Below are 24,170 nucleotides of genomic sequence, written 5' to 3'. Positions count from 1 at the left end.
GGTCCGCTGTCGGTCCACGCCGCCCGCCGCGCCGCCCGCCCGCCCGCGCGCCCAGCGTCCCCCGCCGCCGCCGCCGCCGCCGCCGTCATGGGAGTGCAGGTGGAAACCATCTCCCCCGGAGACGGTGAGTAGGCGCGCTCGGCGGGCCCGGAGTGCCCCCGCCGCCGCGCGCATCCGCTCACCGCTCCCGTCTGTCTGTCTGTCTGTCTGTCTGTCTCCCTCCTCAGGGCGCACCTTCCCGAAGCGCGGCCAGACCTGCGTGGTTCACTACACGGGTGAGTCGGCGGGCTCGCGGGGTGGGGGGGGTCTCGGCTCCGGGCGGCTGGCCAAGGCGGCCTGGGGGCAAAGGCCCGGGGCGTGGTGGCGGCGGGGCCCGCGTGGCCCAAGGCGGAGGCCCAGGCGGTGGCAGCAGCCCCGAGGGGGCGACCTCTGGCCTGCCGAACCCGGGACGGTCTGGCCGGCGCTTTCGCGTTTCCAGAGCAAGTCTGTGCCCACTGCACGGATGGGGAAACTGAGGCTTGGGGAGGGAGGTGAAGTTGCTGGCGCAAGGTCACATGCCCCGGAACGGGCAGCGCCCTGGCCAGGGACCATCAGAAAGGATTTGTACCATATCTGTGTCCCGGGTGACACCCTACCTCCCCTTCCGGGCCCTTCCTCGGATGGAGATAAGGGCGAGGTAATTTCCAGTCTTCGGAGCTGCCTCTTCCGAAGTCGGGATTCATCCCTCCGCCACGGCTGGAGAAGCGCCCGGGTTCCTAAGGCGCTGCTTTGGTTCAGCCTGGCCTTGGAGGAGCTCAGTCCGCACAGTCCTTTTCCTCTTTTTACTTTTGAGCCACTTAGAAATCCAAGCCTCAGTGGCAGCGACGGGCCAGGCTGACTGAACGTGTAATTTAGCCCGCGACTCCCAGCCCTCCTAGGAGTAGAAACTCCCCCCCCCATTTTAAAGAGAAGGAAACTGAGGCCCAGTTAGAGTAGCAAACAGTAATGTAAGCCAACGGAGATTGTAGACCTTCAGCCAGAATTAGACTCTGCCAGAATTCAGACTTCAGAGTGGATGCCTTGAGACCATCTTTTACTCCATGCCCTTACAAGGTCCTCCTGGGTTGTATTGGGGAGGGGGGTGGAGGCTGAGCAGGCGGAGACTCAATGGCTGTGGGCTGGAGGGGGGGGGGAGGAGATTGGTGTAGCCACAGTTGTTGATATGAATAACCTTCCCTCCCCCTCCTCCTTCCCCTTTCTCCCCCTTCCCACCCTTTCCTCTGTTCCTCCTCCCCCTTCCTCTGTTTCTTCTCCTTCCCTCCCTTTTCCTCTTTCTCCTCCTCTTGGGTAGTAGGCTGTAGGCAGTTAGGACTAAGCTGCTGAGGGATGAGCTCTACCCTTCTCTCCCAGATTATGAGGGGAGCCCTCTGTTAAGGGAAATGACTTTCATAGGGAAGGAAGAGAAAGGCACCTAACATCTCCCTTCCCATGCCCTTTTACTTATTTGGCTGCTTTGTTTCTCTGGCCCTTCTCCAAGGGCAGAAATGGGGGCAGGGGGTGGAGGGGGGTTAAGAACTAGAACCTTTTAAAAGGCTACCCAAGGAGGAAGTATTGAAACCCATCTTCATAGGGAACTTTCTCGTGCCTGTGAAATGAAACTGGAAAGTGCTTTTGACATTTTAAATGGCTGTCTTTGTAGGCCATGGTCAGCACCTGAGCCTAGGAGCTCTAATGGAGGAAAGCTTGTCAGTTTGGTTGCTTTTGATCCGTGGGATGAAAAGAGTAAGCATTGCCTTCTATAGTGCTGGGGTGAGTGGGCAGTTCATTTGGTTCCCACAGCCAACTGGGACAAACACTGGGACTCAGGTGATGAAGTGACTTCTCCCACCCCCATTTGATAAGTAACCACATTAGGATAATTGGCTATATCTGTCTCACTCCCAAGTCTCTGTCCCTCACCCATGGCTTACCCATCTTGTAGTGCTGATGGCAGGACTGGATCCACAGCGTGTAGGCAGAACCATGTTTCACTGTGCCTTTTGGTGAAACGTCCCCACACAGCATGTCTGGAGCCTTTCCTAAGAGAACAGATGGTCGTGGGACCCAGAACACCATCAGGGCTCCCAGTGCCTCTTCTCCACGTCTGTGTTTTCCTTGAGGGTGGCACCCACCCACACGCTCCCAGCACAGCAGCAGGACCCTGGTATGCATTGGTACAAAAGCTTTCTTTTTCATTTCATTTTTGATAAACTCTACAAAGGCGCCTTAGTAAGAAGCCAGCTCTGCCTCTTGCTCACAGAATAGGCTGCTCTTGGGCAGGCAGCTTTGTTCCTGCGGGTCTTTGCCACCAGCCTCCCAGGAAGAACCTGTTTGAGACCTGTGGGGGCGTGAGAGGAATGGGTAGGCGCTTTGAGATTTTCATCTGTAGCAGCAAGGGCTTTCAAGCCTGTGGGAACAGAATTCATCTGGAGGGAACATGATGGAGGTGGGGGAGTACCATAAGGACTTGAGGGTCTTCAAAGGCAGGAAAGCCCACTGGGCCTCAAGAAGGGAGAAGAAATTTGTATGATACTCCTAGTTTTCATCCCTGTTTTTCTCTGTCTGGCTGCGTCAGTATTCCCTCGTCAGATTTCTTTTTCTCCGCCTTTCCCAAGTGGGGGATGTTGGAAGTCCCCTGCATGCCCTTCCACCCCCGTGCCCAGTTTCTCACATTGCTTGGCTGTGTGACTCCAGTGATTACAGTTCCTAGGAGGGATACTCTGATTGACCCAGGTACGGGTCAGGCAAACACTTGATCCAGCCTTCTCTGGCGTGCGTCTGCTGCTGCTGACTCTGGCGGCAGGTCCAGAGTAACAGCAGTGGAAGGAAGGTGGCCAGACTCCCCTCTCGGCCGCCGGAGATAGGCAGAGCACAGACTGACTTTCACCACATGGACATTCTAAGTGCTGCTGGCGGCTGCCAGTCCTAGCCTTGAGGCCACTCTCAAGGCTCCCTCTGGTGCATTCTGTGGCCTCTAGCAGAGCACAGCACGCACATGGCTTCAAAGAAAAGCCTGCGTCACCTCTTTCTGGTGCCAGAAGGGAAAATGAAAACTCTCCTGTCACCAGCCAAGCACCTCCTAGTGGCATGACAGGCATTGAGGTGGGAGGAAGGAGGTGGAAGGATAACCTGCCAAGGATGTGCCTTGAGGATCAAGTGGATTCTCACAGCGCCCTCCTTGCCTCCGGTAGCTTCGTCATCTTTATTGTTGAGCTTGTCCTGACACACAGCTAGGCTTATGTCCCTTTTGCTCATATCAGCGGGCCACATGCCTGCCATTGTCAGAGCAACCTCAAGTGGATTGAAGGAATTCTTTCTTTATCCTCTTAAAAACTAGTTGACATCTCACCCTTGGGATTGGGTTTAAGTTGTCAGTAACCTGGCTTTCTAAATGAGAAGAACCGGGGGTCCCTCAGCCCCACCTCCTCAGAAGGTCCACATGGAGGGCAGCTGAGGTGGCCACTCTCCTGCAGCCCCGTCTCCAGCCCGTTGCTTTTCTTTCACCTCTGCCTCCCCCCTCCTCTCTGCTTTCGTCCACCCACCCGCCTGCTGGTGTTTCTTGGCTGCTCTGATGCTGGGAGGAAGGCTCACCCCCAGAGGCTCCGCAGGTGGGTCCGGTACCACCCCCACCGCATGGTGTCTTCAGTCAGGCGGGCTGTACTATTCAGGGGGGCTGCGACAGGGCCCTTTTCCTTCCTGCAGCCAGTGCTTATCGAGCAGCGGCAGCAAGCCAGGCACTGGGGACGTGGCCAGTGAGCTACATAGGCAAAGACTTGAGCTGGTGGGCCTTCCCTGGGGTGATGAGGCCGGTGTGAATGTCAGGTGGCGAGAAGCACTGTGGAGAGATGAAGGCAGAGTGCGGGCTTGGGGAGAGGGTGCTGCTTTTGGTGAGGGTGGATGGCAAAGGCCTCTGACAAAATGACATTTTAGTATTTATCCAAAGGAGATTGGGGAGCTGGCAGAGTGCTGCCCAGGGCTAGAGTCTTCCAGGCAGAGGGCCTGAGGTTGGGCCATGCTTGCTGTGCTTGGGGGACAGCTGGACTGGGTGGTGGGAGGAGGAGGTGATGGTGGGGCCTTGTTGGCTTTCTCTCTGAGGGAGGCGGCTGCCATCAGAGGGTCATGAGCTGACTTGGATTTTAACAGGCCCACTCCCTTCTGGCCACTGTGTGGACACTGAACTCTTGAGGGCAGGGTCAGAAACAGGGTTCTGGTTGTATCCTGAGCGCCGTGCACCAGCCTGAGCAGGAGGGAAGAGGTGGTGCCAGGTGGACGGTGAGCCCCAAAGGGGATGTGAGTTCCTTTGCTGGGTTTCGGATCTTCCCTCTGCTATGTAACATATTATGAGCGCATGGGCAAATTGTCCCACTTGTGTCAGCTTCCGTGTGCCCTCTGTAAATGGGAGTAACAGCCTGCGGGGGGCGAGTACGTTCACGGGGCTCCTGTGTCCCAGGCACTGGGTGATGTATCCCCGCCGCTCCTTCAGCCAGCCAGCACCACCTGGCATGCCTAGAGTGGGAGAGAGGTGTCAACCCTCAGCTCCTGGAGTGGCCCAGACTCACACAGGACAGGGTTGGGGCCCAGACCCTGGCCTCCACTCCTTTACACGTAGGGAAGTAGGCACTGATAAGAGAGACAGGTCTGAGTGAGGGTTCATGTTCAAACAGACCTACACATTACCTACCAAATAGAACATACTGGCTAAGAAAGGCGCAGCCGATCTGCTAAGTGTACGTACCGAGGGAGGTTGTTAGCTTTTGTTTCCCTTTCCTTGTTTCCTGGCGGACACGAGAGAGGCAGGGTTGGGCTATACCAGCCTGGCTGTGTAAGTCGAGGTGCCAGTCCTTTGTCTGGGTGAAGGATAGCTGATACACAACATTTCATTGGTTTCGGGTGTACAACACAGCGGTCCGACAAGTCTGTGCATTACGCTGTGCCCCGCACCGGCATAGCTGCCGTGCGAGGGTGTCCGTTCGTTTTCCCCTCAGATTTCCTGAACGTAATGGGGTTTTAACATTTCGGAAATAGACCTTGCTCTGGAAGCATTATTATCTTTCTTCTAGGGTTGTGATTACCAACATACACAGTCACGCGGGTGTCCTGTTCTCTCCTTGCACAGGTACGAGCAGAAGGCTCGCTTGTCTTAAGTGAACTGAAGGCCCCGTAGCATACTTGTGTGTATGTGTAACTCTTACTTGTGAAGTTTTCAGACAGAGAGAAAAATCAAAGTAAATACCCCTGTGCCCACGACCTAGATTCTACAATGGTTGACGTTTCGTCATGTTTGCCGTTTCTGTCTTAGAGAACAGACACACATGTATGCGTAATCTGTGGGTTGTTCGTAGTCACTGCAGCTGCACACGGCTCGGCACCTCTGAGTACTCGAGTCTCTAAGGATGAGAACATTCTCCTTATCCTCCTCCCGGCCACATCTAAGAAAACTTAAAATGATTTAATAGTACCTGAAGCCAAATTCCTCTCGAAACCACCCCAGATGTCATTGAAGTGTTTACCTTTTTGAAACCAGAATTCTTTGAAGGTTGACTCACTGCAGTTGGATATTGTGTCTTGTCTCAACCTAGATGAGTCCTCACACTGGTTTTTTTCCTAATGACCCTGGGTTTTCAGAGAGAGAGAGAGCGGGCTTGTTACCTTCTGAATGCCCTGCGCCGGTCCCCGGTTTGCTCCGGTGTTGTCGGACTCCCGCCCCCGCCTGGGGCCGTCTTCCATCACTTCACACGTGACACCCTGGACTCCATGCTCAGCACCCCGCGGGGCACCCCCCTGCTTGTGCTGCCGAGTTTGAAGGTACATCTTCCCCTTTGCAGGAGGCTGGCAGTCTCTGGGGTTCTCGGGCATCCTCCTGTGCCTGGTTCTCATCCCCCTTCCACCTGTGGCAATGCACCACTGATCGTTCTTGCTGGAAGACACCATTTCATTGGCATTTATAGAGTGGCAGTTTTAAAATTCCTTTATACTTTCTACATTTATCAGCTGCCGTTCCATAAAATAGGGTAAAGCTTAATTCTTCTCCTTTAATTATCAAATTTTAAAGTGAGGCATTTGTTTTGTCATCTTCCCCAGTGGTGACAGATGACTCTCCCCACCCCCATTGACTTGTTTTTTTGTTGTCAGCATACTATGTACTCATAAATTTCCTCGGGGCTTTAAAATCATTGATATTCATTATTCTTTTTGACACTCACATTGTCCCAGATTTGGCCAGTCGGAGCCCCTTGGGCTGCCTCGGGTACCTTTCTGATATGCTCCCCTTACTCTTTAATCACTTCCTTGGTTCCCCTTCTCTGGTCCTGGCCTCAGTCATCTCTCCAGAGAGCTCTGGTTCCTTTTGGTGGGTCTCATAGACTTTTTTTTTTTTTTTCATTAACAGCTCTATTGGATATAATTTATGTACCATGAAATTTACCCATTCACCCATAGGCTTTTGAACTTGCACGTTTTTGGTGGTTAAAAACTGATTTGGTGGTAGTAGAGCATGTGCCTTGATCTTGGGGTCGTGAGTTCAAGTCCCATGTTGGGTGTGGAGCCTGCTTAAACCGATTCTATGAAGTGTTGATGGGGTCATTGTATCTGTAAACTAGGGATCGCTTGTCTGCCTTGGGATTTTCTCTAAAAATAGTCTTGTCCCCTGCTGTTTCTCATGGAAAAGGCCAGGGGTATTTTGGATAACTTAGGTGTGTACTATCCAGTTCTCCCTTTGGTGCTCATGGTGATGGGTCATTTTTCTCTTTTGCTTCTCCTGTTCTTTTACCTGCTGAAGAACTCAACTGAGTCCTTGTATTCCTTCCCCCAGCTCCCTTGAACTTGAGCTGGATAAATTCTAGCAGTGCAAAGACACTGAGGAGGAGGAGGGAAGGGAGTGGGGTGGGGGGAGGAATAGTCTGCTCCTGGGTGCTGCCATCTCTGCTCTCCCCGCCTTTACCCGTCCCCTCCCAGGAGCTCAGACAACCCTGGCCTGCCCTCGGTTCCTGACCCAGCAAGCCTGTCCCGCCCAGGGAGCTCTCTGGCCCTGCGCTTAGGTGCCACCACACTACCGCCACTCCCCGCCACAGGCAGGCTCTTGTCAGTCACAGCTTACGGGGCACCCCTCATTGAGTCTCCCCTGACTGACCTTGGCTCAAGTGGTTCTTCACCCACGCATACAACATGCGCCTCTGATTCTCCAGCAGAGTGCCTGTCCATCTCCTTTGTGGCCTTGCTCACAGGCAGGCTGTGTGCAGTTGCCTCCCCTCTTTCCCCAGTGGCCCGCAGGCCTCAGGAGACCAGACCCACGCTGGTGGTGGTCTCCAGGGTCTCTCCCCATCAGTGCCTGGCATGGATTCACGCCGGTCATTTAGGACTCTAGCAGAGGCAGACAAAGCCCACATTCCTGTTATGTTTGGTATAATATTTCTGTTTCCTTTAAGTTAGAATAAGAATGAGAAAATTACGTTTTGGACTTTGCCCCATTCCTGTGGATTAATAAAATTGTGACTACTTCCTCTCACACCTCCTACACACAGGTCAGCACACCAAGCCCTTCCCTCAGTCATTCATCAAACGTGTTAGGAGCTGGGGAAAGCCTCGACCTTGCCCTTGAGGTGCTTACCTTGAGGGAGTGCCTTACCCTGTGCCTTACTTTTACAAGAGAGGTGACTTAGCAGCCCACACCTGGGGTAGAAGTGCCCCTGGTCTTGGACGTGTATGGCTCAGGCTGGTAGGAGAAAAGAGCTGGCCAAGTGTGTGCAAAGGCCTGGAAGGGGAAAGTACTTTTCTCCAAGTACTTACTGACAAGACAGATGTTTTGTGCAAGGCACTGTTCTTTTTTTCTTTTTTTTTAATAATTTTTATTGTTATGTTAATCACCATACATTACATCATTAGTTTTTGATGTAGCGTTCCATGATTGTTTGTGTATAACACCCAGTGCTCCACGCAGAACGTGCCCTCTTTAATCCCCATCACCAGGCTAACCCATCCCCCCACCCCCCTCCCCTCTAGAACCCTCAATTTGTTTTTCAGAGTCCATCGTCTCTAATGGTTCATCTCCCCCTCCGACTTACTCCCCTTCATTCTTTCCCTCCTGCTATCTTCTTCTTCTTCTTTTTTTTAACATATATTGCATTGTTTCAGAAGCACAGATCCGTGATTCATCAGTCTTGTACAATTCACAGTGCTCACCATAGCACATACCCTCCCCAATGTCTGTCACCCAGCCACCGCATCCCTCCCACCCCCCACCACTCCAGCAACACTCAGTTTGTTTCCTGAGATTAAGAATTCCTCATATCAGTGAGGTCATATGATACATGTCTTTCTCTGATTGACTTATTTCACTCAGCGTAACACCCTCCAGTTCCATCCACGTCGTTGCAAATGGCAAGATCTCATTCCTTTTGATGGCTGCATAATATTCCATTGTGTATATATACCACATCTTCTTTATCCATTCATCTGTCAATGGACATCTTGGCTCTTTCCACAGTTTGGCTGTTGTGGACATTGCTGCTATAAACATTGGGGTGCACGTACCCCTTCGGATCCCTACATTTGTATCTTTGGGGTAAATACCCAGTAGTGCAATTGCTGGATCGTAGGGTAGCTCTATTTTCAACTGTTTGAGGAACCTCCATACTGTTTTCCAGAGGGGTTGCACCAGCTTGCATTCCCACCAACAGTGTAGGAGGGTTCCCCTTTCTCCACATCCCCGCCAACATCTGTAATTTCCTGACTTGTTAATTTTAGCCATTCTGACGGGTGTGAGGTGGTATCTCATTGAGGTTTTGATTTGGATTTCCCTGATGGCAAGGCACTGTTCTAAGCACCAAGAATACAGAAATGAAGAAGACATAACACAGTCCCTGTCCTCATAGGTCTTATGCTGTAGTAGGAAAGACAGATAACAAATATGATTAATAAGCAAAAATATATTGTACATTAGCCAATAAGCACAAAAGAGGGGACAGGAGAAGTTTGAGATTTTAGCTAGACCTGGGAGGACTTCGATGAGAAAGTAACATTTGAGACAAGACCTGAAGGAGGTAAGGGAGTAATCCATGTGACTGTCCGGTAAGAGCATTTTAGGCAGAGGGAGCAACAGGGACAAAGGCCCTGGGGTGGGAGTATCCCTGGTGTCTAGAGAGAACAGAAGGAACCCATGTGCTTGGAGTGGAAAAGCATGAGAGTCATCAGAGATGAAGTCAGCAGGATGCCGGTGTGGGATGGCAGCCCTTGCAGGGCTTCTAGGCCATTTTTAGGACTTTGGATTCTATTCTGAGTAAGATGGGGAGCCATGCAAGAGTCTGGAGCAGAGGAGTAATAGGGTCTGCCTTGTATTTTAGAAGAATGTCCTTCTAGCTGCTGTGCCAAGTTTAAACTGTAGGAGAAAGAGGGCAGAAGCAGGGACACCGGGGCGGGGGGGGGATTACCATAAGCATCTGGAGCCAAGCCCCAGAACTCATGCCTTTGCCCATTTTACCCTACGGCTTCCTGCCTCTGTGTTTTCTGGGAAACAGAAAAAAAGAAAAGCTAAAGATCACACATATTTCTACCATTACCAAATAGCCACTGTTAAGTATTGTTTTCCTTCTGTGCGTCTCCCCGCTGCCCGGTCCCAGCCCCATGACATATAATGTGGCAGTCCTTTTATTTGTATTGTGATAAAGTGGGCAATGGAAAGCCATGCCCACAAGGTCACGCATTCTGGTTCGTGTTCTGAGACCCTGTGTGTTCTTCCCATCATGGGACCTCCTTTGAAAATACACTTTTGGTCATAGAATTGAAAAAGATTTAGCAAAAGGTTAGGAGCATTTCCAGATAAGAAATGGGATACGTTCTTGCACTGGGTTTGTGTGATGGGGAGGAAGAAGCTGGCTCCCTCTTTGGGTAGGCACTTGACCTTTGATCGTATCATGCGTGTGGAGTTCTCAGAACTCCCAATTCAGGAAGGTTGCCCAGGGCATGCAACCAGCGAGGCCTGGAAGTGGAGCGAAGACATAAGCTTTGGATTCATACCCCTTAGCTGCCACCGGGTGGAGAATCTCTTTTCAGTCATCGTGACGGGGGCAAGTGGGATGGCTGATCGTTAAAGTGACATGGCTTCTCTAAACATTTTATTTCATTTTATTTCAAATCCAAACATAAATCATTTGCTAAAGGCCCACGTCTTTCTTTTAGGATGGCTCATCTGGTAGAGTTTCCCATCAAAGTTCTTGCAAAAGTCTGAATTTTGGATTCTTTTAAAATCAAAACAGTAAGGACTCTTGTGAGGGTATATCAGTGCCAAACCTTTCTAGATTTTTTTTTTCAAGATTTATTTATTTACTTTAGAGCGAGATCGGAGGGAGGGGCAGAGGGAGAGGGAGAGAAAATCCTCGAGTAGACTCCCTGCTGAGCACAGAGCCCGACGTGGGGCTCAATCCCAGGGCTCTAAGAGCCCCTCAACCGATTGAGCCACCCAGGCACCCCAAAAAGCTTTCTAGGTTTTTAAGATTTCTTTCTTCAATCATTCATTAGTCTCATTCACACTCACTTATTCCCTAGCAGTATTTCTTGTGACTTGCCTTTGTTGAGTCTTTCCAAAGGGTCAGCTAGGACCACTCTTTTTTCTTTGCACACTGTTTATGTTTTCTATATTCAGTAAGTGTAACTGACATAAATGAGCCTGAGAGTAGACATAGCTGACCGGCCATTGGTAAGCATAAAACGCACGTTGGGAAGAAGAACGACGGGTGACTAGAGACTGGTGGCTGAAGGCTCCTTTGCTGTGCCGGGGCTGTGCAGGCTGTGGTTTGTAGGAGTCTTTGGCAAGGCAGTTAGGTGAAAGGCAGTTGAGGGAGCTTCTGTGTATAATGGGGAGGAAGGGAAACAGCCCAGCCTGGGTCAGTATGCCCGTCTGCACCTGGGTCAGTACATCCATTTGGGAATGTTCCAAAGGGCTTCAAATGCATATCTGCAGAAAAATTGGTGACTTTCACTTTGGTTTCCCCTCCTCCATTCAATCACTGTACTTTTGTACTTAAGAAAATATCTGTTGAGGGCGCCTGGGTGGCTCAGATGGTTAAGTGAAGGCCTTCGGCTTAGGTCATGATCCCGGGGTCTTGGAATCAAGTCCTGAATCAGGCTCCCTGCACTTTGGGGAGCCTGCTTCTCCCTCTGCCTCTCTCTCTCTCTCTCTCTCTCTCTCTCTCTCTGTCTCTCATGAATAAATAAATAAAATCTTAAAAAAAAAATACCTGTTGAGTTGAAAGCAGAAGTCCTTTCTCCCTCTTCCATCTGTAAATGGCAAGAGCTTTATTTTGTTTGGCAAGTTTGGAGTGTGGGATGTTCTGTTTTGTTGTTGTCATCGTTGGATTTAGGTTTGGGTTTTTCGTCTTTAATTTTAAGACTCTCTCTAGTTTGAACCCTGTAAAATGCTGCCTATGAAACCCCCTGCAAAGAGGCCAGCAGCAGCTGAGGACCACATGGTGAGCTGTGAGCCTTAAGTGCCGCGGGTGTGAAGCCCTCCCTTCAGGTCCTTCAGCGGTCCCCCTCCCCACCCTGGTGAGGGCCCAGGGCGCTCTGTCTTCCATGACGCGCTGTTGCATTATTAGTGAAATAATAACCCCGTGGTCCTCTTGAATCTCCAGATCCTGGCCCTGGGTCTTCACCACTGCTTCTGTGACTTGGGCCAAGTACCAGGAGCATAGTCCAAGGGCACTTTGCTCAGCAGCCGCTGGCCAGGTCTGCCTTTGCTGGTTCCTTCTGAGCGAGCATACCCTGAAACAGGCGAGCAGCAGGAACCAGCAGGCTGCTGTGGGGGAGGTGAACTTGGGATTCTTCTCCACATCTTTTTTTTTTTTTTTTTTTTTTTTTAAAGCTCTCCTGCTCCCTCTCCAAGGGTTGGAGTCTGATTCTTCCCCCAAAGAACAGCTGAATCGTTTGGGAGGCAGCTCAGACGGAGGTGACATCAACGGTCTTGCAGCCAGAGGCTGCTTCACGGTCCCTCATGCCACCATAGCTTTTGCTCTTTTCATGGTCCTTGTGCTTTTAGCTAGAGACCCCCAAGTTTTCCCATTTTTTTTCTCACTGATTCGTCATTTAAAGGTGCTAAAAGTAAAAACTGTCATTCTGGGATTACCCCTTAGATTCTTCCTACCACACAGGGAAGAGGTCTAAATATGGATGGAGGCCTTGTGCTTGTCCTGCTGGTTCTTAAAAATTGTGCAGGCAAAGCCAGTCTTATAGTGGGCACGAGTGCTGCCAGCATGGCGGGTGCCAGGGGCTGAGCTGACCCCCATAGGGACGAAGGACTCTGAGGCCTGGTTTGTGACCCCACGCTGTGTTCAGTCAGGAGAGACAAGTCGTTCTCGAAATGGAGAATACGGAGCTGTCCCAGGCAGTCTGTGGGGTGTGAGGCATAGGTTTGTGTGCAGTCAGAAATGAAATCCGTCAGTGCTGCAAATAGAGGGCCGTGCCAGGGATGGGTTTTGCTAAGAGTGGCCTCTGGAGCTCAGAGTGTCAGCTGTCATGTCTGAACTGTAACCTCAGTTGCCTTCTCTCATCAGAGTGTGCTTTCTCTAGGAAATTATGGCACTAGCTTGGCAGTTGGTTTTGCTGTTCAAGGGCTCCAGGTCCTGGCACACAGATGTCCAGAGTTAAAATGGGAGCGGCGGCGGAGACTTGACGGGCCTCCTGCTTTACTTGCTCCCTCCCTTTACAGAAGAAGTACCTCGCCACCAGCTGCCAAGTTGGCTGTAGGAGGGAAACACATGTAGGATTTTAGTGAATCTCACTTTTTTCCCTTTAAAAAAAAAACAGTTTTGTAGAGGTATAATTGACATCCAGCAGACCGCTCATGTTTAACGGGTACAATTTCATAAGTTTTGATAGGTCTCTTTGTTATGCTTTGAAACCTCCTCTTTCCATCCCCAGCAACCCCCTGGCCTGCTTTTCTGTCAGCAGAGTTTGCATTTTCTAAAATTTTGTATATATGGAATTGTACGGTGTATAGACCAGTGTCTGGCTTCTTTTGCTCAGCATAATTGAGATGATTATGTTGTTCCATGTTATCAGTAGTTCATTCTTTTTTATTGCTGAATAGTTACCTGTTGTAGGGATGTACTTGTTTATCCATTCACCAGTTGGCAGATGTTTGGGTTGTTCCAGTTTTGGCCTGTTCCAAGTGAGTCTGCTATGAACATCTGTATATGTCTTTTTGTATGGCTGTCGTTTCTCCTGGGTATTTATCCAGGATAAATGGAATGGTCAGACCATATGGGAGGTATATGTTTAACTTAGATGGCCAGCTGTTTTCCAGAGTGGCCGTTCCTTTTTATATTCCCTTCAGCAGTGTGTAAGAATTCCAGTTCCTCCACATCCTTACCCCAGTGTATGATATGATCAGTCTTTTTAGTTGTAGCCATTCTAATAAGTAGTAGTTGTATTTCCTAGTGGTTTTAATATGCATTTTTATAATGACTAATCATGTTGAGCATCTTTTCATGTGCTTACTTGCCACTTGTTTGTTTTTTTTTTCAGTGAAGTATCTGTTCAAATCTTTTGCCCTTTTTTCATTGAGCTGTTTGTTTTCTTATCGTTGAGTTTTGAGAGCTCTTTATATATTCTGGATACAAAGTTCTTTATCAGATATGTGCTTTGCAAAGATTTTCTCCTAGTCTGTGGTTTGAGTTTTTAATTCTCTTAAAAAAAAGGGCAGAAGTTTTTAGTTTTGATGAAGTTCAGTTTATCCTTTTATGGATTGTGCTTTTTGACCTCATATCTTAAGAAATCTTTGCCTAACCCACAGTCACAGAGATTATTTCCCTGTGTTTTCTTCTAGAAGTTTTACAGGTTTAGGTTTACGCTTAGGTCTATTATCCATTTGGGGTTGAGATTTGATTCTGATGTGAAGTATAGGTCCAAGGTTTTTCTTTTTGCTTGTGGGTATCCAGTTGTTCCAGCCCAATGTAGTTTTCATGTCTGGACGTTTGGTTTGACTCTTACTGTCCTTACATCTCTTGTCAGTTTCGGGTGGTTTCACTTGATTGATCAATCTCATTGTAGGTCGTGTTTTCCCTCCTGTTTGCATGCTTGGTAATTTTGGATGCTTGACATTGTGAATTTTACCTTTTTGGGGTGTTGGATATTTTTATTCCTATAAATTTTCTTGAGCTTTTGTACTGGGAAACATTTAAGTTACTTGGAAACAGTTTGATCCTTTTGTGTCTTGCTTTAATGACTTGCTAGGTGGGTCTGGAGCAGTGTTCAGTTTGGGGCTGATTATTCCCCACTACTGAGATGAGACTTCTGGGTATCCTACCCAGTGCCTCATAAACCAGGATTTTCTCCAGTCTGCCTAGGGGAATAGTCATTGATCTCACTTCTGTGTAAGCGCTGGGCACTGTTCCTTCCAATTTGGGGTAGTTCTTTTCCTGACCTTAAGTAGTTTCCTCAAACACACGCACTGATTAGAATTCTGCTGAAGACTCAAGAGGGACCCTCTGCAAATCTCTAGGGATTTCACTCTACACCTCTCTCCTTCCTGGTTTGTGTCCTTTGGACTCGGAGCTGCCTTGAGCTCCATCCAGGTTCCTCTCCCTGGAAACGCCCAAGGGTATTAGCTGGGCAGTCCACGGGTTTGCCTTGTTAGTTTCCCCTCAGGGATTACTCTCCTTTATTGCTGTGTCCGGTGTTTTAAAAACCACATTTTAGCTATTGTCTGTGTTGCTTCTCTGTCTCTCGCTCTCTTCTTATGTGGGGGTTTTGTTTTGTGTTTTATTTGGTGCTTTTTTATTTTTTCTTTTTGCCTTTTCTAGAGCCAGGCGCCACTACCCACTGACTCTGACCGTGGGTAGGTTAACTAAGCCTTGGAGCTGGTTTCCTTATTTTTGTTTTAAGCAGGCTCGGGTGGGTGGATGGAAAGGCTTTCTGCCTAGTCAAAGGATTCTGAGACTCCGGACTGCTCATTGCCCACTCTCACCCTTAATGCAGGGTTCAAGTAGGTCAGGTTCAGTGTGTGCAGGAGAGCTCAGAAGGGACAGATTATCGTGAGAGTTCTGGAGGGCGGACATCTATTTTTCCCCCAGCTGCTCACTTATAGGAAACTACTCAAGTCCTGCCATTTCTCATTTCTTCTGTCAGCCATGATTGTATTCTGGGGAAGAGATGGGTTCCGTGGACACCCCAGCTTGTTAGTTCTGGGGCCCCAGTTCCTGGCCCTGCACTGACTTGGCAGGGGTGGATCCCCACCCTCTCAGTCCTCAGCCTCCAACTCCAGACTTCAGGCGACGGCAGCACCCACTCTGCTCAGGACATCTGTCTGCCTTCCTGCTCTGTTAGGACAGCAGTTCCTGTCCCCGCCATTGCCCACTTCCTGTTTTGTCAAAGTTCAGCTAGCCTGGTGGCTCTGATAAAGCTCTCAATTGATCTCTGCTTCCCCATCCCACTTACAAGGGTTGACATTGTTTTTTACATTGGGGTTTATGTTAGGATTTCCCTCCTTCTCTGAAAACATCCGAACACAACAGAATTCTGTGTTTTGCTGGGTCTTTTGAGTGACACTGAGAATGATCATGGGCACCCACCCTCAGCCTCCAATAAAATCTGCCTCGCGTTAGTTGTAGATCAACAGCTGGCTTACCCCTTCCAGTCTGGGATGGTGGTTTGACAGTTCAGGACCTCAGTGATAGCTGTCTCATTGGCTGACTCTGGCTTCCAGAGAAACCACTGCGATGGTCCTTTTTGAACGAGGAGTGGCAGGTATCTGTTCCTCTCATTAGCCTCTCCATCTCTGGAAGTCCCCCTTTTGGTAGAGGCTGCCACTGTGGTTTGTCTGGCTTCTGGGACACTGGAGTAGTTGAATGAACATGGCTTTGGGGTTGACTACTTTGGCAGGTTGCTTCACACTTCCCTCTGCCTCACTTCCTTCCTCTGTGAAATGGGGGCAGTGCTGGGGGAGGATTGAGTAGGTCCATGTATGCTGGAAATTCATGTCGGGAGCGTGGACACTTTCCCATTCGCAGGCCAGGGCAGACACCTGCCTGCCTCTGGTGGTCAGCTTACTGCTTGGGAGTCGGGAAGAACATTCACAGCCCCCAGGGAGAGGGACTATCCCAACTCCGTAGAGGCCCACTGAGGACACAGGAAATCCTCCCTGGACGCCGCGCTTCCTCCTCAGGCCCCTGGCAGCCCCGCCAGGCCCTTCAGCGCCGGTGTCCGGGATGGGCACTCTGCTGCCGGTTTCTGACTCACCTCATGTCATCACTCCTTGTTGCTCATGTTACCACTGCCCTTTTTCACAGGGATGCTTGAAGATGGAAAGAAATTTGATTCCTCCCGGGACAGAAACAAGCCCTTTAAGTTTATGCTAGGCAAGCAGGAGGTGATCCGAGGCTGGGAAGAAGGGGTTGCCCAGGTATGCTCTCGTTTGTTTTGTTTTGTTTCCTAGTGTCTACCTTTTAAATGATGCTTCTGGGTAGGACATTCAGATGGTTCAAAAATAAAAAAAGGTGTGAGTGGAAAATTTATTTCACTTCCATCCCACCCCGTCTTTGCCAGTCCCCTCATCCCCAGCAACTCATGGTATTTTTTTTGGTAGAGTTTCCTTAAGCATTGTACGAAAACATACTTTTCTTTTTTTTTTTTTTTGCTGTAGACACACACAGTGTTCTGCATTTTGCTTTTTCATTTAATCTTTCACACTGTATATATCCGGACATAAAAGAGGAGGAAGCTCTCTTCCCACATTCCCTTAGGTGGGTGTATTTTATTTATTTGATCAGTACAGTACCCTGTTGATGGTCATTTCCAGTATTGTGCTATTATAAACAATGCTGCAGTGATTAATCTCGTGTGGACTTAATTTTACATTGTGTCAGTGTTGCCACAGGCAGATTCTCAGAAGGAGGGGTGAGTGGTTCACTGGCTTGTGCACTGTATTTTGACATAGTGCCAAGTTGCCATCCATAGGGATTACACTGAGCCGCCACCAGTGGGCTGGGAGGGTGCCTGTCTCCTCCCAGCCCCGCCAGCAGTGTGTCGTTCAGCTTCTGGATTCAGGACAATACAATGAGTGAAAAATGTTATCTTGGTGTGGTTTTAATTTGCGTTTGTCTTACTATTGGCCATGTTGTGTCAGACCCCTTCTGAGAGGTCGTGCTTATGGAGTCATTTTGTTTGTCTTGAGTCTGTTTCCTCAGCCCTCCCTCCCCATTTGTGTAAACAGCTTTGTTCTGCCGACACGACAGAATTCCCAGTGGACACCAGGGGACCCAGGGGTGCCAAATTTCAGTTGGGTGCTAGCCGTCCTTCAAGCACAGCAGGTTTTTTTCCCGGCACTAACCAGGTTCCAGCGTCCTGAGACTCAGGGAGCTTTAGAATCAGCCCTGCATCGTAGGTAATTCGTCTGTTTCCCTCTCATGGAAGAGAATTGAGATGTAACCAAAGTGGAGAGAAAGATGTCTTTCTCTTTTCCAGAATACACATCGCTCTACTTCCTCTCTAAACCATCACCGAGTTATCTCCAAGTGAACTGCTCAACTTGCAGAAACTTTAAGCCATCCCACTCCCAAGTGTCTAGATTTCTGTCCTGCAGAGTACAGGGTTGGCAGTGCAAGAATGAATGAGAGGATCTTTGTACTTCACTTCCCTTTGGAAACCTCTGTCCCTGCTGCCCGCGTCTGGCTGGCTCTGGGTCTGTAGCCCATCCCCCATGAGCGTGCCAACCATTGTCCACACGACAGCCATCTTCTGTGGCTCTTCCGGCACTGGAACAATAACTGTGTTGTGTTCCAAGAGCCATGGCTGCCACGGAGATAGTGTTATCAGCCTATTTGACATTCCAGGCTTGGCGAGGCCTGACTGGGTGTTGGGGAGGTGCCCAGTCTCCTCCTGGACCCACTGTGCTTGGGGGTAAGTCATAGGCCCGTCACTTCTGAGAAGTCTGGGTGGTCTGAGACCTGCACAGAGCATCTTTGAAACTCCACAGGATATTTCTTTGAGTTAAAAGCACAGGAAGAAGGGGGGGTTGTCTCATGCCCCTTTTCCCTTTCTTTTGATATTGTTGTTTTGCTCTTATGTGTTGACGAGTACGCGGGCCTGCCACAGGTACTGTTTGGGCAGCTTGCTTGTTTCCCCTCCTGTCTTCGCCATCTTTCCCTGCTCTTAAGGCCACTGTGTTCTTTCTAGTGGCTGACCCCTGGTGCGGATGGGCCTGTGAAACCGCCCCCCTTCAAATGGGCATTTGGGTTGTTAGCAGAAGATTCTGGAAGTGAAATTGCTGGGTAAAAGGACATGACTGTTTTGAATTTCATTAGATGAAGCCATATGCTTTTAACTGCCCTTACCACCCTGGTCCAGCATGTCCCGGTTTCCCAAAGGAGATGTGAGGAGCATGGGTTCTGAGTCACATTCGAGTCTGAGCGCAGCCTGCGGCTTCATCTTAGTCGCTGTCGCTGGGGCCGGGTCAGAGAGCCAGGAGCCCCTGCCAGGAGGCTGAGCAAAGACTGCTGAAAGGATGGACGTACAGCAGAGAGCCTGCTCACTGTTCAGAAAATATATATTGAAACTTACTTATATATTTGATTAGGAAATGAAAAAGTACAAACGTATTTTAAAAAGTGAAAAATTTCCCTCCACCCTGACCACTGTGCTCTGTTCTCCCCATGGAAAAATGCTGGTATTATTTGTGTCCTTCCAAAGATGTTTTCTGTTCATGTAGGTAAGGTGCAAATATACAAATATTTCCCTCTTTTGCCTACTGTACATGCTGCTTTGTAAAATGTCTTTTTTAAAGTTTTTCTGTATGAGTTTAAGTATAAAATACAGAAAGTACGGAAAAGCAGACCACCCCAGATATTACTTTCCGTGTACGTGTTTTCTTCTAAAGCAGAGTTTTGGTCAAAGTACTCCTTTTTTAGGAGCATAGATGCCACTCACCATGTGAAGGCCCAGGTGGCAGCCCTGGCACAGTGCTGGCTGCCAGAGTCAGGTCATCGAGCCCTGCGCAGAGAGGTGCACGTCATCTGTATTGGGCCCCTCAGCCAGATGCAGGGATCATGCACCCTGATGGCCAACCTCCAGGTTCTGCACCAGGAGGTGCCCGGCCCCCGGGCAGCCACATGGTCCCTGGTGTGTCCGAGTCCCGTGATACTAGCTAAGGGACACCCGAATAAACAGCCCTGCTGCTAACAGAGACAGTTGGGGAGTGTGTCCGCTTGAGTCTGTCTTTTTGTTCTTTTCACAGATGAGTGTGGGTCAGAGAGCCAAACTAACCATCTCCCCAGACTATGCCTACGGTGCCACCGGGCACCCAGGCATCATCCCACCAAATGCCACTCTCGTCTTTGACGTGGAGCTTCTGAAGCTGGAATGACAGGAATGGCCTCCTCCCTGAGCTCCCCGTTCTTGGGTAAGGACGTGAGTGCCGAAGGGTCTTTTCCTACCTTTGTACCTCCCGTGTTACACTCAGTGCTTGGTGGGTAGCGGAACCAAAAATGCCATGGGTTTTTTTTTTCCCCCTACATTCTTGCTCTGTTGGGTAGCACTTCAGTTTTAGTTATTAGTATACAACCTTGAATGCAAAAGTTTGTCACCCTGTGCCATATGCTCTCCAGCAAACTCATTGGGATGGGGCAGCTGATAGTAGCTGTTTAAATGAAGGATGTTTTTCTATTCAACTTAGAAACTAAAACTGAGTTGGGAACCAGAAATGTGGCCAAATTTATAATGCCAGCCTTTTAGTTCTTTAGAAGGAAGACTGTTGAGGACTGCTTACTGCGTCCTAGTGTGTGCAGCCCCCTCGCCATGTAGAGCGAGGCCACTGCCTGTGAGGGGGTGTGAGAGGGGCACTGTCCCCCTGGGCCAGCTGCCTCGGGGCCAGGCGGAGCACACAGGCCCGCTTACTTTCTGTGGCTGGAAAGGTGAGGCCAAGGGGTGCTGGTGAAGCACAGAGGGGCTCTCAGTCCTAAGAAGGGATCTGAGGAGTTGATCAGCCTTCCTGTGTAACAGGTGAAGGAACTGAGGTCCAGAGAGAAAGACTTTACTCAAGGTCACTTCCAGGCAGTGGCAGACTAGGACCGGAACCCCTCTCCTGCTTCCCCTTCCTGGACTTGTTTTCCTTCCATTTACCCTCGTCTCTAGGAAACCAAACTCAGTGTCTTAATGGCTCATAACTTTTCATGTGGGTAAGAATCATAAAACACATGAATGCTGCCATTCTTTCCACTTGGCCCCAGAGCTCTAGGTTTGCCCCCCTCCTGGCCCTGGAACCAGAGGACCACAGCCAGGAGCTGGGTGAGAATGCTTTTGTTCAAAAGCTGTCACAGGTGGCTGCCAGCCTGTCTCTTACGGTCTAACCTTGTCCTGTTGCGGACTTCTTTAAGTACAAGGGCTTTTTAAATTCTTAGCTATTTGCTCTCTGTGTGGTTTGAGCCCTACATACCTGGGTCAGGTTTGGTGACCCTCGCTTCTCTACTTGTCATTCTCACCAGGAAGGAACTCATAACATTTTACAGAGCCTCTGTCTGCCCAAAGGTCTACACTTGGTCCAAACCCTCTTTCCTGTTCTTTGAGAGCTGAACCCTCTGGACATAAAAGTATTTGAAGGGAGCCTTGGAATTACACTGATTTGGGTACAGGCATTCTGTAAATCTGGTAGGATGAAGGGGAGAGAGGGCTACGAGTCACCCTGGCCTAAGCCGCCCCCCACGCCACCAAAGAACATCTCTGAGCTCTTGCACAGGTCTTAAAGGAAAGCCCAAGGGCACACCTAGGAAGTTGTAGGTTTGAGTAAATGAATCAAGACCACAGACACTTCCTAAATCTCTTCAACCTGAGGGATGTACCAACTTAGTGCTGCACACATGAAAGTCACATAGGAAGCCTATTAGAAGACTCTTCTGATGCCCAGACCACACCTTGGACCAGTTAACCACAATTACTGGGAGTGGGAGCCAAGCATGACAAGTTTTTAAAGCCCCCAAGTGATTCCTATGTGCAGCCAAGTTGGGAGACCCAGTGATAATGGGGAACTGTCCTGGCTCTCCTCAGCAAGGTAGATGTCACCTTATTTTTAAAAAAAAAACACTACCAATTTAGGCAGGAAGGAGACTGCTCACCTGGGAAGCCAGCCCAAGCCCAGCAGGCTCTCCCCAGCTGGAGCAGAAGTGGCTGGTTCCAGGTGAGACCTTGCAGCTCCTGGGGAAGGGACTTGATATGGCAGACAGCCCGTGTCTCCCCACCGCACACACAGAGCACCATGTTGCTGGAACTGACAGATTTTCTGTTCCCAACAGATGTGCCGTGGAGGGATGTGGCGCCTCCAGACACACACACGCGAATCCGTACGGAGCTATTCCTGATGTTCCACTACACTCTTTGTATAAACATCGACCCCGACTGAATGTGTTCTGTCACCCGGCTTTGCTCTTTCCCTTTCTCCTCGTATGTGTGTTGACCTAAACTATATGCCATAAACCTCAAGTTACTCATTTTATTTCGTTTTTGTTTTGGGGTGAAGGTTCAGTTTCAGCCTTTTGGATCTAGGTTTCCACTTAAGTATTAGTCAAGTATTAACAGCACAAGTAATGGGTTAACTTTAGAATAGGATTTGGTGTGGGGGGGGGTGGGATGCAAGAATCTTTATTTTATTTTTTTTTGGATGAAATTTTTATCTATTATATATAAAACATTCTTGCTGCTGCGCTGCAAAGCCATAGCAGATTTGAGGCGCTGTCGAGGGCCGAATTACTCTCCCAGTTGAGAGATGTCCTTGGGTTGAATTAAAAGCCCTACCTAAAACTGAAGCGGGGAGGGGGGAGAGCCTTTGCCTGCACTGCCCCGCCCCAGCCTCCCCTTAAACCCTCTGCCTTTTGAAAGCAGATGCTCTCACTGCGATGTTGGACACTACAGGTATCTGTCCCCAGGCCAACAGGGACCTCTGAAGCCTTCTTCGCGGCCTGGCTTTTTTTTTTTTTTCCCATCCTGTGGTTTTTCTAACGGATATTCAGGACTTTTGTAATCACATAGCTAGCCAAGCTCCACTTCCCAAATTTTAAGAATTTTAATCGAAAGTTTAAATTGAAGGTGCTGTTTGTAGACACTTAACACCCGATGAAAGCCCAGCCATCATGACAAACCCTTGAGTGTTGTCTTGAGAAAATGATGCTGGTCATCACAGCTTCAGCATCTCCTGGTTTTTGATGTTCGGCTCCCCCTGCTCTTATCAGAGTTTCCTGGCTTTTTCTCCTCCCCCTCTCACCCCTTTGCTGTCCTGTGTAGTGATTTGGTGAGAGAAATTTTTGCTGCCTACCCCCCGCCCCCACTTCCCCGCACTACGTATGAGTTTCAAGTTTTATTATTGCAATAAAAGTGCTTTATGCTGGCTTTTCTCAGCTCCGTGTGATGGTGATTACTTTCCGGTGCCTCCTGGGCCATTTGGTACAAGGGGGTGGGGTAGGGGCCCTGCCGGTGGGGATGTCGTGTTGGGGATTGTGGCTTGGCAAAAGAACTGTAGCAGGAACATCCTTCCCTGTTGGCCCCTCTGGGGGGTGGGGGGGTTGTAGGTTTGCATCTTCACTGGTGGAAGAACTGTCAAGGAGCCCCCCTGCCCCCCCCGCCACCCCATCATCAGATGTTTCTTTAAATATGTATTCTGGGTAGAGCGTTCTGCTGGGTTCTCCGGAGTTACCAAGAAGTGGGAAATGCAACTGGCTCTCAAGAAATGATCCACCGCTCAGCTGGAGATGTGCGGCAGCAAATTGATGGAAGGTTACGAAGGGAAGATTGGGGTTTTAAATCAGCATTCCTTGGTGACATCGGTGTAGAAATTCTTTGTCATGTGGTCAGGCTAGTTGGTTCCAGTAGCTTCTCTGGCCGCCACCCTGTGTGTGCTAGTAATACTCCCCTCCTCCCTTGTGATGGAGACCATCAGTGATACTCCCGCACCTGTCGAAACACAGTCCATCCCTTTATTAATTTAAGTCACTGGAGCGATATTTCAGGGTCATGACTTGTTTTTTTGCAAAATTCCCTTATAAAAATTGTCAAACAACGATTGAAAGATTTTTATAGTGAACACTTGTATACCCACCACCTAGATTCTACCATAAACATGTTACTGTACCTATTTATCACATATTTATCCATCCCTCTATTAATCCATCCTATTATATCACATTTCAGAATGGCAGACATCACTACAATTCCCTCTAAATACATACTAGAATTTCGTATTTGTTTATACCTTTGTACCCTACAACACTGTCAAGATAACAGACTATGACCACCATCTCAGAAAATTCCTTTATGCCCTTTCTCAGTCCCCACTCTACCCCCAGAAGCAACATTTGTTTTATTTTCCTACTCTAATATTGCCTGTTACTTCTGAATTAAATTTAAATGAGATCCTGTACTAGGTGCTCTTGCATTCAGCACTCGGTATAATGATACCTTCACTCAGAAACACAGGGATGCTGTTAGTTCACACCGAACTTAAAGTGAGGCAGGACTGTGACTAGTTACAAGGGGAAAGGGACTTTGCAGATGTGATTATGCTATGAACCCTGAGGTAGGGTGATTATCGTGGTTTGTGTGGGTGGGTCCAGTATAATCAACAAGAGTCCTTAGGAGTCCGAGGAAAAACATCTGAAGATGCCTTGCTTGCTGGCTTTGAGAATGGAAGAAGAGACTAGAAGCCAAGAACTGTGGTGGCCTCACAAAGCTGCAAACACAAGGAAACTTTTCTCCCCTGGGGCCTCTGGAAGGAACCAGCCTGGCTAACACTTTGGTTTTAGCCCGATGAGACCCATTTTGGACTTCTAATCAATCTCCAGAACTACGATGATAAATGGGTATCATTTTTAAGCCACTAACTTTGTGGTAATTTGTTACAGCAACAAGAGGAAACTAATATGGAGCCTTTGTTTCTCTTTAACTTTTTTTTTTTTTTTAAGATTTTTAAGGGACATCTGGGTGGCTCAATTGGTTAAGCATCTGACTCTTGATTTCAGCTCAGGTCATGATCTTAGGACCCTGGGATTGAGCCCCACATTGGGCTCTGTGCTCAGCTTGGAGCATGCTTAAGATTCTCCCTCTCCCTCTGCCCCTCCCCCTGCTCGTTCATGCTCCCTCTCTGTCACTCAAATAAATAAAATCTTAAAAAAGATTTTTAGTTAATC

General features: G+C 49.0%; 1 protein-coding gene across 1 annotated transcript; it reads left to right on the top strand.

The window, feature by feature from the left end:
• On the top strand, positions 1–22,385 carry FKBP1A (FKBP prolyl isomerase 1A). The gene is made up of 5 exons (XM_025876438.2): positions 1–124; positions 228–275; positions 16,296–16,408; positions 19,238–19,402; positions 21,288–22,385. Exons 1-4 carry the CDS (start codon positions 88–90, stop codon positions 19,364–19,366), a joined length of 327 nt encoding a protein of 108 aa, XP_025732223.1. The 5' UTR covers positions 1–87; the 3' UTR covers positions 19,367–19,402; positions 21,288–22,385.
• Positions 22,386–24,170: the final 1,785 nt, after the last annotated feature.

The sequence above is a fragment of the Callorhinus ursinus genome, unplaced genomic scaffold (genome assembly GCF_003265705.2).
Source record: "Callorhinus ursinus isolate GAN/ISIS: 27379988/994484 unplaced genomic scaffold, GSC_fseal_2.0 scaffold38, whole genome shotgun sequence".
NCBI lineage: Eukaryota > Metazoa > Chordata > Mammalia > Carnivora > Otariidae > Callorhinus > Callorhinus ursinus.
Note: the sequence above shows the minus strand (reverse complement) of the source record. Positions and strands in the feature narration are given on the sequence as shown.

Bases quoted from the DNA above. Each gene is read 5' to 3' on its own strand.
- FKBP1A (XM_025876438.2), top strand. From the start codon at position 88: ATGGGAGTGCAGGTGGAAACCATCTCCCCCGGAGACG. The intron at 125-227 runs GTGAGTAGGCGC...CTCCCTCCTCAG, and splicing joins AACCATCTCCCCCGGAGACG to GGCGCACCTTCCCGAAGCGC. The intron at 16,409-19,237 runs GTATGCTCTCGT...TTCTTTTCACAG, and splicing joins GGGAAGAAGGGGTTGCCCAG to ATGAGTGTGGGTCAGAGAGC.